General features: G+C 30.7%; 1 protein-coding gene across 2 annotated transcripts in view; it reads right to left on the bottom strand.

Annotated features, from left to right (window-relative positions):
• The window catches only part of LOC134708092 (outer dynein arm-docking complex subunit 4-like), a 42,709-nt gene extending 29,842 nt beyond the window's left edge, over positions 1-12,867 (bottom strand). For both annotated transcript variants that reach the window (XM_063568390.1, XM_063568391.1), the window contains exon 1: positions 12,537-12,867. In XM_063568390.1, the coding sequence (XP_063424460.1) occupies positions 12,537-12,653 (117 nt within the window). In that variant the 5' untranslated portion in view covers positions 12,654-12,867. The remainder of the gene's footprint in view (positions 1-12,536) is intronic.
• Positions 12,868-16,965: the final 4,098 nt, after the last annotated feature.

Below are 16,965 nucleotides of genomic sequence, written 5' to 3'. Positions count from 1 at the left end.
TTTCAATATTCATTTCCTTTTTCGGTTTCTATTTCCTTATTCGGTTTCTATTTCTTTATTCGGTTTCTATTTCCTTATTCGGTTTCTATTTCCTTATTGGATTTTCATTTCCTTATTCGATTTCCATTTCCTTATTCGATTTCCATTTCCTTATTCGGTTCCTTTTTCCTATTTCGATATTCAATTTTGAAAAATATTACAACTCCAAACTAAATTTTTTTTGCCCCCAAATTTTTTTTCCTCGAAATTTTTTTTTCCTCAAAATTTTTTTTTCCTCAAAATTTTTTTTTCCTCAAAATTTTTTTCCTCAAATTTTTTTTTCCTCAAAATTTTTTTTCCTCAAATTTTTTTTCTTCAAATTTTTTTTTTTCTCATTTTTTTTTTTCCTCAAATTTTTTTTCTCAATTTTTTTTTTCCTCATTTTTTTTCGTTTCATTATTCAATTTCTTTTTCCTTATTCGATTTTTATTTCCTTTTTCATATTGATTTCCTTTTTCGGTTTCTATTCCCTGAATCGGATTCTATTTTCTTATTGGGTTTCTATTTTCTTATTGGGTTTCTATTTCCTTATTCGGTTTCGATTTCCTTATTCGGTTTCTAGTTCCTTATTCGATTTTCATTTCCTTATTCGGTTTCTTTTTCCTTTTTCAATATTCATTTCCTTTTTCGTTTCTATTTCCTTATTCGTTTCTGTTTCCTTATTTGATTTCTTTTTCCTTATTCAATTTTCATTTCCTTATTCGGTTTCTATTTCCTTATTGGATTTTCATTTCATTATTCAATTTCCATTTCCTTATACGGTTTCTTTTTCCTTTTTCAATATTCATTTCCTTTTTCGGTTTCTATTTCCTTATTCAGTTTCTATTTCCTTATTCGGTTTCTATTTCCTTATTCGGTTTCTTTTTCCTTATTCAGTTTCTTTTTCCTTTTTCAATATTCATTTCCTTTTTCGGTTTCTATTTCCTTATTTAGTTTCTATTTCCTTATTGGGTTTCTATTTCCTTATTCGGTTTCGATTTCCTTATTTGGTTTCTAGTTCCTTATTCGATTTTCATTTCCTTATTCGGTTTCTTTTTCCTTTTTCAATATTCATTTCCTTATTCGATTTCCATTTCCTTATTCGGTTTCTATTTCCTTATTCGGTTTCTTTTTCCTTTTTCAATATTCATTTCCTTTTTCGGTTTCTATTTCCTTATTCGGTTTCTATTTCCTTATTCGATTTTCATTTCCTTATTCGATTGCTGTTTCCTTATTCGGTTTCTATTTCCTTATTCGGTTTCTATTTCCTTATTCGGTTTCTATTTCTTTATTCGGTTTCTATTTCCTTATTGGATTTTCATTTCCTTATTCGATTTCCATTTCCTTTTTCGATTTCCATTTCCTTATTCGGTTCCTTTTTCCTATTTCGATATTCAATTTTGAAAAATATTACAAGTCCAAACTAAATTTTTTTTTGCCCCAAAATTTTTTCCTCAAAATTTTTTTTTCCTCAAATTTTTTTTTCCTCAAAATTTTTTTCCTCAAATTTTTTTTTTTCTCAAATTTTTTTCCTCATTCGGACTCCTTTTTTTGTTGTTTTTCTCCAAAAATGAACCATAAGAATGGACGACAAATGCGACTATGCATGTCATCTTTAAAACCCAGAGGCATGATGATTAATTTATCATGGAAGGAAGAGAAGCGACACACAAAAGGAGGTCTTCTCGTTTAATAGTATAAAAATACAAATATAGTACTAAACAATACAGTATACATAGCTACAAACACAAATTAGAAACAACAGTTTTTATATATTAGTATATATATCGGAGTAAATTTGTAATTTATATTTAGTAATTAGCAACCTTGTACACGTATGCTAGATAGCCAGTCAAGGTCGTTAAAAACTTCCATTTGTTGTATGCTGATTGCAAATTACTGTATATAGTAAGTAAGTAAATAGTTTATTATAGTTTCACGATCCAATATACATCATCATATACAATATAAAAAAAATCTTTAAAACAATATTAGATCCCTGCCTTTAAGACATATGAGACACTTTTATCCTTTTCAAACTAAAAAATATATACTATAATGTAAAAGAAATATTTAAATAATATATGTGAATATAAATAGTTTCTAAAATTTGGTAATTAAACTAATTGAATTTGAATAAGTATACATAAATATTTGTGTAAACTGATTAATCCATCATCCTTGAATGTGCATGGTGACATTGCACTTTTATGTTCTGTGTAAATACAAAAATGTAACAGTCTCTCATAGTTCTTTTAAGAATGACACATGCATTCTAAATTTTTTATATTATGTACTTTTATTATATTGTGTTTATACTTTCTATGTATGTAGTGAAACTATCCTTGAATCCTTCATTTACATTATGTTTAGATTGTTTTGAACGTTTATATGACATCTAACATCCATCGTCAATCAATCAATAAACTAGTATGATTTGTGGTACGTGTTGTGAATCTCAAGCAGAATTGCTTTTGATACAGATGTACAATATATAATAATGTAAATTTTTCAGCATGAAATGCGGGCTGTTCATAGCCGTGATCTCCTAGTCGTTGGCATCGTACACAATGTAACAGTGCCAAGTTCAAATCTAGCAGTATGAATGAATCTTTTTATTGTAATTTTTCTCTCGACCAAAATATTGTTTTAAACTTAGTGATAATATATATTTCATTTTTCATATACAATTGATGATTTTGTTTCTGTATTTACATAGTTTGACTGGCAGTGGCGGATCTAGATGGGTCAAATAAGGCGTTGCTTGGACTTTTTTGGGGAAACTGATTAATCAGACAAGTCTTCGAGAACTTTCCCATTTCCCGTGAATTTATTTTTTATGCGACAATTCTTTACTTATAATGATATTTTTTGCTGGTATTTACTGATTATAACAAACTCATGTGATTCGCTATGGCGGAGTTGACCAGTTCGCCGTAAAACGTCACTCAGTCATTTTGAAAATCAAATTTCAGTAACACATAGACTGAGGATAACAATCATGACATCTTCAAAACGAAACAGGATTGAACAAGAACGTATTGACTTGAAGTTCTATTTCACAATTCCACGAGACAGAAAGTTATACTCTATTACACTTTCTTGAAAAAAAGTTCCACAACATTATTACTTACCTACGGAAACCTGTGTAACCCCAAACGCCCCAGCCTATTTTTACTAGAAATAACACAGCTGAATGATGGTCCCCAGTCTAAATAGATTTAAAGTGTAAGGAACGAACCATTGTTAGAGAAGGCGGTCTGAGATATTTGAAAGAAAAAAAACTGACTTGGGTTTTTGTCTATTAAAAACTAAAATTTTGACCGTATCTGGATTGAAAACAATAATCTTGTCCACTTTTTTGCTATAAGAAACGAAAGTTTCCAACAAAATTATTTAGAATTATCTAAACATGATGAACAAAAAAACGGGCGTATTTTTTTGGGGCGGGGGTTTGCATGTGTGACTGGAATGTCTGTTTATTAAATACTTTTTTCAAGACCGAAATGCCACCGGCTGCTGTGTGTGATCCATTTGTCAACCGTCATTCATAAACTCGCTGTCATTTTAGAATTATGTCGTAGCCTTTTGTTAATTTGGAACCCCGCATTTCCATTAAAAAAAATTGGCGAAACATATCAACCGAGCATTTGGATAAAAATTGCTTGTTTGTCTTTCTTCAATCGTGTCGGTCGTATTGTAAATTTCATTGAAGAGCCCGGCGTATATCTGGTTTACAACAAGCAATCTGTGAGGTTGTTCTAACTTAACATACAACAAACAAGAATTGTCCATGTCGAGGTCCTACATGCAATAAAGCAGTAAATAGCTTTGGATCCATACTATTATTTTATATATACAGCATAAAAAAATGTTCAACCCTTACACTTTACAACAACTATAAAATATATATGCCCAAAATAAGGAACCGTTTAAATATGCATTCTACACAAATTTTATGTTTTTTAGCCCCCAAAAAGGTCACATTTTTTTTCGACTCGCTTCGCTCAGCCATCTTTAAAAATGTCGCCCCTTTTCTAAAATCCAGAATCCGCCCATGAAATTCAGTACATGACGTCACAAAGTATATCGGTGTTTAGATATTCTAAAAATAACCGTGCGATATGCTTTTTGCCGGTCAATATGCTTTTTGCTATCCGCCGTTTTTTCTCTACCTTCGAAAATATAGTTTAACATGTGACTATCTCTAAACGAATCAAATATGTTAAAATATACGAATTAATGATATATATATATATATATATATATAAGAAAATTATTAAAAGATAATAACGGTTTCAATGCATCACTTTTTTACTAGTACTTTCACTGCTTCCGCAGATCTTCAGGTAATGTGACTTGTATATAAATAAAACAATTGATTGACGTTAACAATAGTATGTCGTTAACAAATACAAGGGAGACTACTTATGTCATAATGTCATTTTAAGATTTTAAAATGTTATGTTAAAATTAGAATATCATTTATCATTTAATCCCGGGTTGAGAATGTTTATGAATAATTCTTCCTTCTTCCTCCGGAGAAAATCATTTTGACGATTGACCATATACAATGGAAATATTTTAAATCGTCCATTAGAACAACGATGGAAATGGTCGTTTGCCCTGATGAGTGTTAAATCTTCATGGTTGGTTTGCTGTCTATGTAACGTCATTCTAGTCCGCAGTTCATTTTTTGTCTCTCCAACATAGAATTCCTCACAATTTGAACATATGAGAGAATAGATGACGTTTGAACTTTTACAAGACATATTTTGCTTAACAGTAAAATGCTTTCCATTTTTGAAATAAATTGAACTTTCTTCTATTAAATTTGGACAAGTCATACATCGTTTATCGGTACATTTTTTTACAATTGGCACAGTTTCATTGAAGTCAAATTTCGAAGATGTTAAATATCGTTTCAGACTTTTTGACTGTCTTTTGCTGTTGATAATCTTCTTTTTCTGTAAAACTTTGTCCATTCTTTCACTTTTGTGTAAATTTGTTTCAATTTGTCGCATGAAACTAAATATGTCATAATCTCGCGGATTATAAGTTGTGACAAACGGAATAATTTTGTTTAAATTGTTGGATGATTCCTCGGTAGTTTCGGATCGCCGTGATTCTGTAGCAATTGGTCCTTTTGTCAGTGCCTTTTGAATTCCGTAATTTATTACTTGTTCTGGGTAGTGTTGCTTCTTTAAATACGCTTTTAATTCTTCCAGTCTTTTATTGCATAATATGTCTGTACTTGTAATAGTGATTATTCTAGACGCTAGATTAAATATATATAGTGTTTGTATGATATTTTATTAGATAACAAGTGTGGACACAGATGAGTGTGGATTTGTTTTTCGTTTATTTTTTGTACATAAATAAGGCCGTCAGTTTTCTCGTTTGAATTGTTCTACATTGTCATTTCGGGGCCTTTAATATCTGACTATGCGGTATGGGCTTTGCTCATTGTTGAAGGTCGTACTGTAGTTGTTTTAATTTCTGTGTCATTTTGGTCTCATTGGCAATCATACCACATCTTTTTCATATGTATTTGCTTACTATTTGTATGGATCTATGTATATTACTTTATGGTGGATCGTCAGTATCATTAGTAAAACTTTTTGTCAAAATGTCGAATTGTTTTTTTTAGTAATGAAAATGCCTGACATGATGCTTGGGGCTAGATGAGCTAGAAAGAGAACTTATGTGTTGTGGTTTTTTCTTCAATTCTTTGATAATATTTCCTCCAAAGCTTGTCAAAGCAAAAAGGAGTTTTTACTAATGTGAAAATGATATCGTGAAAAGATCCTTTGTCAGCATGCTTCAAAGACTCATAACTGTTCTTAGAGTAATCTGGTAGAATTCAAGCATGTAAGGTGGATATTATGAGCATCTAGTTAATGTGTCTAGATATCTAAAAAGTTATAATATTCAATACAAAAATGGTAGTGCAAAATTATCCCTTTTTATTTTTTGGGTTATAATATATGGACACAAATATAAGTGATACCATTACAGTATTTGTTGTGGTATGAAAGTGTAGTAATTAACATTTACTGTAACAATGTTAGTGAGAGCCGTGGTGTAGTGGTTAGATCATCGAACTACTAAAAAAAAGGTTCCTGGTTAGATTCCCGTTCGGGATGACAATTTCAGGGACTCAATTTTCTGCTCTCCCTTGACACCATTTGCGAGTATGGTCTTAAGTAAACGATGATAGTCCGTCGCAAGGGGACGATAAATGGCTGACCCGTGATAAGAGAGACACCCTTGTAGATTTCGAAAAAGAGTAGGCTAATGCCGCTACAAGGCAGCACTCTCACCCGCAAAGTGGAAAGGGATTAATATAAGTTGCAAAACTTGTTTCCCAATCCAAACATATGTTAATTCACACAAATTAAGAAATAAACGAATAAATGAAAAAATGTTGAACAGGTACAATGAAATATAATAGTTTTAGAAATCAATTAGGCCAGATAGGCCTAAATTTGTTCTTCTTCACATAATTGAATGACCATTTACACTCAGGTCCTAGTCTTTAGTAGGCAATACAGATGTATTAAAACAACCTAGCATAATATTGCGTGAAGGGGGAGTAGCATTGTCCGTTTTTTTTTCTTCAATTTGATCAATAGACACATAATGTTTGGTTCGAATCGAAATAAAATGCTTTTTTTTTTTATCTCCCTATTACATACTAGTACATTGTACATAGAATGAATACTACTTTGACAAATCCTTGTACATGAGAGTTGTATGTCAAATCTTTATTTCACAAAGAATGAATTGCACAGCAATGAACTCAGCTCAAAGCAAAGCACTTTAATGATACACTTAGACAGAGAGCTCAATCCAGTGATATACTTTGTACTACAGGTTCTTCAGGAACATCATCGACTAAAACCATATCTCACCAACATGACTTACTACATGGTTGGATCTGACAGAAATCCTGAAAAAGAAATGAATTTTATCATCGTATTTTAAGTATATATACACAGATTAAAACTTTCGCATTTGTGGCAAAAACATTCAGTATTTAGCAACTTTCAATCGCTTTATGCACAAATTAATATAGGTTGAGTGCCTCTCTTGTCGGCAAAAAGAACATACCTCCACTTAGTTTTAGTCAACTGATGAAGAAACATTCAAAACTATAAAATTTTATTTAAGACTTATCAGTGTCTATTTGCCATCGTCACTGAATCAATGATATATGTACACATCTATACATGTAAGACTAACATTAAAGTATATCCGACTCAAACTGACGTTCGGTCTTTACTTCATCCCAAAAAGCTCGCTATACTTTTCCTTTTTTGTCTTTTGTTCGAGCCTGTATATTGACCTCTAGATATCTTTCAATTACATCCAGTTTGGTGCGTGTTGATGTTTGATAGTTGTAAATATAAGGAAATAATAACCGAATAAGGAAATGAAAATTGAATAAGGAAAAAGAAATCAAATAAGGAAACAGAAACCGAATAAGGAAAAAGAAACTGAATAAGGAAATAGAAACCGAATAAGGAAAAAGAAACCGAATAAGGAAATGAAAATCGAATAAGGAAATGGAAATCGAATAAGGAAATAGAAACTGTATAAGGAAATGAAAAAGAACGAATAAGGAAATGAAAAAGAACGAATAAGGAAACGAAAAAAAAAAATTGAAAAACTTTTTGAGAAAAAAAATTTTGAGGATAAAAAATTTGAGGAAAAAAAATTTTGAGGAAAAAAAATTTTTGAGGAAAAAAAATTTTGAAGCAAAAAAAAATTTGTTTGGACTTGTAATATTTTTCAAAATTGAATATCGAAAGGAAAAAGGAACCGAATAAGGAAATGGAAATCGAATAAGGAAATGGAAATCGAATAAGGAAATGAAAATCCAATAAGGAAATAGAAACCGAATAAGGAAATAGAAACCGAAAAATGAAATGAATATTGAAAAAGGAAAAAGAAACCGAATAAGGAAATGAAAATCGAATAAGGAACTAGAAACCGAATAAGGAAATCGAAACCAAATAAGGAAATAGAAACCGAAAAAGGAAATAGAAACTAAATAAGGAAATAGAAACCGAAAAAGGAAATGAATATTGAAAAAGGAAAAAGAAACCGAATAAGGAAAAAGAAACCGAATAAGGAAATAGAAACTGAATAAGGAAATAGAAACCGAAAAAGGAAATGAATATTGAAAAAGGCAAAAGAAACCGAATAAGGAAAAAGAAACCGAATAAGGAAATAGAAACCGAATAAGGAAATAGAAACTGAATAAGGAAATAGAAACCAAAAAAGGAAATGAATATTGAAAAAGGAAAAAGAAACCGAATAAGGAAATGAAAATCGAATAAGGAACTAGAAACCCAATAAGGAAATCGAAACCGAATAAGGAAATAGAAACCGAAAAAGGAAATAGAAACTAAATAAGGAAATAGAAACCGAAAAAGGAAATGAATATTGAAAAAGGAAAAAGAAACCGAATAAGGAAAAAGAAACCGAATAAGGAAATAGAAACTGAATAAGGAAATAGAAACCGAAAAAGGAAATGAATATTGAAAAAGGAAAAAGAAACCGAATAAGGAAAAAGAAACCGAATAAGGAAATAGAAACCGAATAAGGAAATAGAAACTGAATAAGGAAATAGAAACCAAAAAAGGAAATGAATATTGAAAAAGGAAAAAGAAACCGAATAAGGAAATGAAAATCGAATAAGGAACTAGAAACAGAATAAGGAAATGAAAATTGAATAAGGAAATAGAAACGGAATAAGGAAATAGAAACGAAAAAGGAAATGAATATTGAAAAAGGAAAAAGAAACTGAATAGGGAAATGAAAATCGAATAAGGAACTAGAAACCGAATAAGGAAATCGAAACCGAATAAGGAAATAGAAACCCAATAAGGAAATAGAATCCGATTCAGGGAATAGAAACCGAAAAAGGAAATGAATATGAAAAAGGAAATAAAAATCGAATAAGGAAAAAGAAATTGAATAAGGAAACGAAAAAAAATGAGGAAAAAAAAAATTTGAGAAAAAAAATTTGAGGAAAACAAATTTTGAGGAAAAAAAATTTGAGAAAAAAAAAAATTTGAGAAAAAAAAATTTGAGGAAAAAAAAAATTTGAGGAAAAAAAAAATTTAAGAAAAAAAAAATTTGAGGAAAAAAATTTTGAGGAAAAAAAAATTTTGAGGAAAAAAAATTTTGAGGAAAAAAAAATTTTGAGGAAAAAAAATTTTGAAGCAAAAAAAAATTTAGTTTGGACTTGTAATATTTTTCAAAATTGAATATCGAAATAGGAAAAAGGAACCGAATAAGGAAATGGAAATCGAATAAGGAAATGAAAATCCAATAAGGAAATAGAAACCGAATAAGGAAATAGAACCGAATAAGGAAATAGAAACCGAATAAGGAAACAGCAATCGAATAAGGAAATGAAAATCGAATAAGGAAATAGAAACCGAATAAGGAAATAGAAACCGAAAAAGGAAATGAATATTGAAAAAGGAAAAAGAAACCGAATAAGGAAATGGAAATCGAATAAGAAAATGGAAATCGAATAAGGAAATGAAAATCCAATAAGGAAATAGAAACCGAATAAGGAAATAGAAACCGAAAAAAGGAAATGAATATTGAAAAAGGAAAAAGAAACCGAATAAGGAAATGAAAATGGAATAAGGAACTAGAAACCGAATAAGGAAATCGAAACCGAATAAGGAAATAGAAACCCAATAAGGAAATAGAAACTAAATAAGGAAATAGAAACCGAAAAAGGAAATGAATATTGAAAAAGGAAAAAGAAACCGAATAAGGAAAAAGAAACCGAATAAGGAAATAGAAACCGAATAAGGAAATAGAAACTGAATAAGGAAATAGAAACCGAAAAAGGAAATGAATATTGAAAAAGGAAAAAGAAACCGAATAAGGAAAAAGAAACCGAATAAGGAAATAGAAACCAAATAAGGAAATAGAAACTGAATAAGGAAATAGAAACCGAAAAAGGAAATGAATATTGAAAAAGGAAAAAGAAACCGTATAAGGAAATGGAAATTGAATAAGGAAATGAAAATCCAATAAGGAAATAGAAACCGAATAAGGAAATGAAAATTGAATAAGGAAAAAGAAATCAAATAAGGAAACAGAAACCGAATAAGGTAATAGAAACGAAAAAGGAAATGAATATTGAAAAAGGAAACAGAAACCGAATAAGGAAATGAAAATCGAATAAGGAACTAGAAACCGAATAAGGAAATCGAAACCGAATCAGGAAATAGAAACCCAATAAGGAAATAGAATCCGATTCAGGGAATAGAAACCGAAAAAGGAAATGAATACGAAAAAGGAAATAAAAATCGAATAAGGAAAAAGAAATTGAATAAGGAAACGAAAAAAAATGAGGAAAAAAAAAAATTTGAGAAAAAAAATTTGAGGAAAAAAAATTTTGAGGAAAAAAAATTTGAGAAAAAAAAAATTTTGAGGAAAAAAAATTTGAGAAAAAAAAAATTTTGAGGAAAAAAAATTTGAGGAAAAAAAAATTTGAGGAAAAAAAAAATTTGAGAAAAAAAAAATTTTGAGGAAAAAAATTTTGAGGAAAAAAAAATTTTGAAGAAAAAAAAATTTGAGGAAAAAAAATTTTGAGGAAAAAAAGTTTTGAAGCAAAAAAAAATTTAGTTTGGACTTGTAATATTTTTCAAAATTTGAATATCGAAAAAGGAAAAAGGAAAAAGGAACCAACTTGTGTCTGGTGTATTTGAACGTGAAACATATTTTATTTATTCTTCAACAAGAACAAGATTTTCTTTCTAAAACAACCTCTTTAAAATGGTTTAGTTTATTAAATCATGCTTATGAAGTTTGTGATGTATATGGCTCTCCAACTCGCTGATTTAAATGACTGAATGTGGTAATCGCAAACGTATAAATACGGAGGAAATAAATAAAGTCGAAATTTTGAGTTTAAAAGAAGTCGAAATTTCGAGGCAAGAAAAATCGAAATTTTGAGTTTTAAAAAAGTCGAAATTTCAAGATTTTAGAAAGTCAAAATTTCAAGATAAGAAAAGATAAGATTTCGAGTTAAAGTCGAAATTTTGAGATTTGAAATGTCAAAATTTCGACTTTGAAAAAAAATTCACTGCCATTTTTATTTTTTCTATGTCCCTAATACGCTTCCGTAGTAAGGATATACACACACGATGTCCAACTTCCTTCTCACTGGGGTGAACAAAAAAAATGGTTATGATTGTTAAATTAATTAATTAATATATATATAAGCTGCATGTTTCATGACTTGTGTTTACCTGAAATATTTTTTGTTGCGTGAATGAACAAACAAAAAATAGGCGCCAATAGAAACAATAAATTGTCGCAAATAAAGTACAGATTAGCGCAAATAGCAGTATACGCTAAAATATTACTTTTAGAAGTGATACAATGATATGACTTTAAACTAGTTATCGTCTTATTTATATAAAAAAAAGAAAAAAAACAAATAGTTTATATATTACTAGGTAGAATTCTAATAAACATCATAACTAAAATTGAGAATGGAAATGGGGAATGTGTCAAAGAGACAACAACCCGACCAAATAAAAAACAACAGCAGAAGTGGTTTTGTGAGATTTAATCATTTGTATACTGTAGCTACTTTGTAATACTTAGTTTACATCTTTGATATTCTCTATCAGCTGTATTCACAACTCTTCTAGACTAAGCTAAAGTATTTGTCAATAAGATTGAGAATGGAAATGGGGAATGTGTCAAAGAGACAACAACCCAACCATAGAGCAGACAACAGCCGAATGCCAATATTAAAACCTGATGTATCAATATCTAGACGTCAATGTGTTCTGGTTTTTGTTCTCTTGGTTTTTGTCACATTGACGGTTACCTTACACCTCTTTTTATTCATAATCTCATGTTCAGCTTGGAGTAGAATAATTTTACATATTTTTTGATTTTTTATCCTTTGACTAATTTCTTAAATTTATATTTCTCGTAAGTGTTATCTGTTGGTTTGTGTTTTTTCAGTTGTTGTTTAGGACAAATATAGCAACCCAAGAAGAGGTCGGGGTACAAGCAGCGGCAAATGTTTGACATCAAACCGTAGGGAATTATAAAACGCACTTAGAGAAAAATAGTAAAGAGGGAGAAGAATACAGAGTAAATACGCTTATGATGCATGTAAAAGAAAAGATTTCACTTCAGTTTCCCATGGCACAACTTTTGTAGTATACGTTATCTCCTATTGACTTATGGATGCTTACATTTACGTCATTTTTGGACGCTGGAGTTGTCTCAATGGCATTCATACCCCACCTTCTTTTTTATATTAACATATTTAAACAAGAATAAAACGATCTCTAGTGCCAATAAAGGCGGCTATTGTTTCCTATTTTCCGTGTCGAGTATTCTTTCGAGTGTCTCTTTTTACAGTATCCAACGGAATGTTTTAGCAGATGAATATAACATAGGTTGGATAACATGATATCTTTCGTTTTGAATACTTTACTTATGAGTATTAAGCTTACCTCATTAAATTTGCTGACTGCACCTTCAAAATCATTTTCTTCCATCAATTCAACTCCCTCCTTCCGATAAACATCATTCAGGACTTGTGTCTTCCTATTTTGATATTTGGCAGACATGTTTGGTTTTTTTAATCACTTTCGAGGTTTAGTCCTGTTGAAAGATAATTATTCCCGCATTCATTTATTTGACATAGCATTTTTTAATACATGTTCGTAATTCGAACCCCCTACATCTGTTCTAAATCTTATTAATCTCTACATAGCCACCCATCTACACGAAATGGTATGTTAATAATTCATTCGTCAAAGTGTCATAGGTTGAATTGGGAAAATATGTATTTTTGAAAACGTTTAACAAATTTTAATCCTCCTCGTAGACTATTATCCGGGTACACGAAATCTAGATTAAGGCCAAACAATAAAACTTTCACCACATTTTTGATGTACATACATTTGGTGTACTTGTAATGATTTATTGCATTGCAACTTTGAAAAGATAAATTTTAATTAAATAAATATACACGAATTGTAATTTCAAGTATTTGCACATGCAGTGTTGTAACTTGAAGAAAATTAAAATGTTGTATCTTTTCAATGAAACGAAAATTTAATTTCATTTACCTTCTTGTTCCCCTGACTAAGTAGATTAATATAATTCGCTTTATTAGGTGGTCTTTGAGCGAATTAATTAATAAAAACTTGATCACACTTTTATAATCGTTGTTATATGTACAAAATCCAGGGGAACCATTTAAATATAATATGACAAACAACCATTTAGTTCAGCAATAAAATTGTAACTTTTTTTATTCGAGCGTCACTAGTGAGTCTTTTGAAGATGAAACACCCAGCTGGTGGTCATGACTATAATCTTGGTACATCGTAACTATGATGAGTTTATTGAAAATAAAGTCATATATAATTGTTAGATTGGTACAAAAATAACATTCATCTTTATTACATAAAGTATAGACGCATTGGATAAGCGTTGTTTCGTTAAAAAGATTGCAGAACCTGGAGATTCTAGAAAAAATAAACAACGCTAAATGAATAGGCTGTAAAGTATATTCAAAGTGAACATTTTACATATGAAAAACGACTCTAACCATAGTGATTTGCATTTAATCTACAGATTTAAAGAATAGAGAACAATGGGCCAAATTTAAGAACAGAAAATAATTTATTTTCAAACAGTACATGATCACTAGGCTTTGTTTTATTTTCATTCTGATATAACGATGACTTTATCAGTAATTTCTAATTAACAGAGTAAAACTCCACACGAAGACATATGACATCGTACCCGGACACATTATTCTAACCCCAGGCCAGTCAGTCTTTGCGCACAGTCCTCAGTATTGCATGCTTATCGTAGGAGAAACAAATATCAAGTCTCGACCTCTCGCAATCTAGGACGATACACAACTATAAATTTCGTTCAGTTTCAACGAAACTTTTTTGTATCACTGTGACTTCTGACCTCCGACCTTGAATATTAGTTACGCATGCAAATGAATCATAAAGGTTGATGTACTTCTAGTTGTTAAATTTATTTAATACGTGAAATAAAAGAAAGGATAATCATATTAATATCATCAACACTCAGAGATACTTAGGAATACTCACATTACAAATGTTCTTAAATGAGAAATCCTGTCACCGTTGTTAAATAATTGTGTTGCGTGCTTAATTAATAGATATGTAAAGCAGAGAAGGCTAAAACGAAACATATTGTATATGGGATATGAACAGCTACTGTATAAATCATGCTTGTGAATTATAACCTTTTAAATCTATTCGATAATTTACTATTTGTAATTTAATGCATTGTGTTTTGATTTATAATAGAAATGATCAATGCATGTACATCAAAATAAAATATCTATCGATCTATGATATCAAATGAAGGTCACTGGGTCCGTTTTAAGATGATAATACATTTGTACTTAGTATTTTAGGTTTAAAATACCAAATATTGACCTCCAAAATCTAGTTAAATTAATACAGTGATGCATTTCAACTCCCTTTTTGTAATATTTTTAAATCAATTCCAAAAATGATAAAAAAAAAACTAACCCAAATTCCCGCGTTTATTGAAATGGAAATGGGATATGGTGTCAAAGAGACAACAACCCGACCAAAGAGTAAACAACAGCCGAAGGCCACAATAAACAAAGTAAACTATACAGTTAAATTCTTATTTTGAACTCATTGTCAGACAAACATGTACACCTTACAATCATTACATAAACCAGCTAATCTAATGCTTACAGCATGATATCAAATTTAGACTAAAACACAAAAACTAAACGCTAAACTAGGAACCATGTGAATATGGTCCAGTCAGGCCAGACAGACGTCTACAACATATAATCATTTTATAAATCAAATAAAGTTGACTGATAATGCCTTAAGTATGTAAAAGCGAACCTTACCTTGACTGTCTCTCTGGTATCTATCGTCCCTCTTTTACCGACATGAAACAAAATCAACCAATTAAAACAGAAAGAGTCCCGGTCATATAAAAATCCCAAATAGACATGTAAACCTTGCAATCATTCAATACACCAAATATATTTGACACATTATAGAATAGGAGAATCAAACTCAATAAAGAAATCATAAGTTTGACCAATGTACCACAAACATGAGGCCAAGGTCAATTGATACTTGCCACTGGAACAGGCATGTACACCTAACAGTCATTCTATTCACCAAATATAGTTGACCTATTGGTTATTGAGAAACAAAGTTAAAACTAATCACCGACCCATAAAATGAGGTCAACATCAGGTGAACAATGTATGAGCCACACTACGACCTTGCAAGAATCCTTTAAGCCTCACACAACTATCCTGCTACTCATATGAATAAAGCTTTAGTTTCAAAGTTAAGCAATTGGTGATACTTGTTGAAAATAAGGTCAAAGAATGGACATATAACAAGCAGGAATTTATAATATCCAAGTTTTATGTCAAATGAAAAATAAAGATTAATACAAATAGTGTATGCTGCCATCAAATTATATTATAATCCCTATGTCTGGTATTTTTAGACTTTTGTTGCAGGGGAAATAAAATAAAACCCTTTGGTGAGACAATGCTATTCTTACTAATATTGTGTACTTTCTTTAATACAAAAGAGTTTCTAATTCATTTTGTGTTTTTATTACCTTTAATATTATTTTAAAGTGAAATGCTTTTCCTGTGTTGGATGTATTGATATTCTAATTATTTAACAAACTAGATACCATTGAGATGGGAGCCATCTCTGTGGGCCCCGCTGTCAATAACGTGGGGTAAATAAGTTGTATGGATAATCTGATATGAAGCATTATTTGAAGTTATTACAGTCTCATGTGTGATTTTATTCTAAGATTTTAAGTTAAAACTGATAAATATTCTCAACTTACTTTCATAGTATAATAGTGATATGACTGCATGATGTGAACTCATTGTTGACCACTCTAAGGTGACTTCTGACGGTCAAGTATAAAGTATGAAATATTAACGGTTCTCAAGAGGTAGAGCGGACACAATTTGTCAAGAACAACGAACGGATGGACAGACCGACGGACTGACCTTTGACTTAGGATGCATACATTATGACCAACTGAAACCAAAGGTTTTTTTACCTTGACCTTTGACCTAGGAAGTTTTACATACATCATGACACGCCCTCTGGTGGTGGTTAAAATGGATGTCAAGTATAAACTTTGAAATCATAATGGTTATCTAGATATGGAGTGGACACGATCTTCACCACAGGACACGGGATTGTCAACTGAAACCAAAGTTTTTGACCTTGACCTTTGACCTAGGAAGTTGTACATACATCATGACACACCCTCTGGTGTTGGTTAATAAACATGTAAAGTATAAAGTATGAAATCATAATGGTTCTCTAGATATGGAGCGGACACGATCTTCACCAAAGGACACGGGGTTGTCAACTGAAACCAAAGTTTTTGACCTTGACCTTTGACCCAGGAAGTTGTACATACATCATGACACGCCCTCTGGTGTTGGTTAAAATGGATGTCAAGTATAAACTTTGAAATCATAACGGTTCTCAAGATATAGAGCGGACACGGTCTTCACCACAGGACACAGGGTTGTCAACTTAAACCAAGTTTTTTTTACCTTGACCTTTGACCTAGGAAGTTGTACATACATCATGACACGCCCTCTGGTGTTGGTTTAAATGGATGTCAAGTATAAACTTTGAAATCATAACGGTTCTCAATATATAGAGCGGACACGGTCTTCACCACAGGACACAGGGTTGTCAACTGAAACCAAGTTTTTTTTACCTTGACCTTTGACCTAGGAAGTTGTACATACATCAAGACACGCCCTCTGGTGGTGGTTAATAAACATGTAAAGTATAAAGTATGAAATCATAATGGTTCTCTAGATATGGAGGGGAC

The sequence above is a fragment of the Mytilus trossulus genome, chromosome 2, assembly GCF_036588685.1.
Source record: "Mytilus trossulus isolate FHL-02 chromosome 2, PNRI_Mtr1.1.1.hap1, whole genome shotgun sequence".
In the NCBI taxonomy this organism is placed as follows: domain Eukaryota; kingdom Metazoa; phylum Mollusca; class Bivalvia; order Mytilida; family Mytilidae; genus Mytilus; species Mytilus trossulus.
Note: the sequence above shows the minus strand (reverse complement) of the source record. Positions and strands in the feature narration are given on the sequence as shown.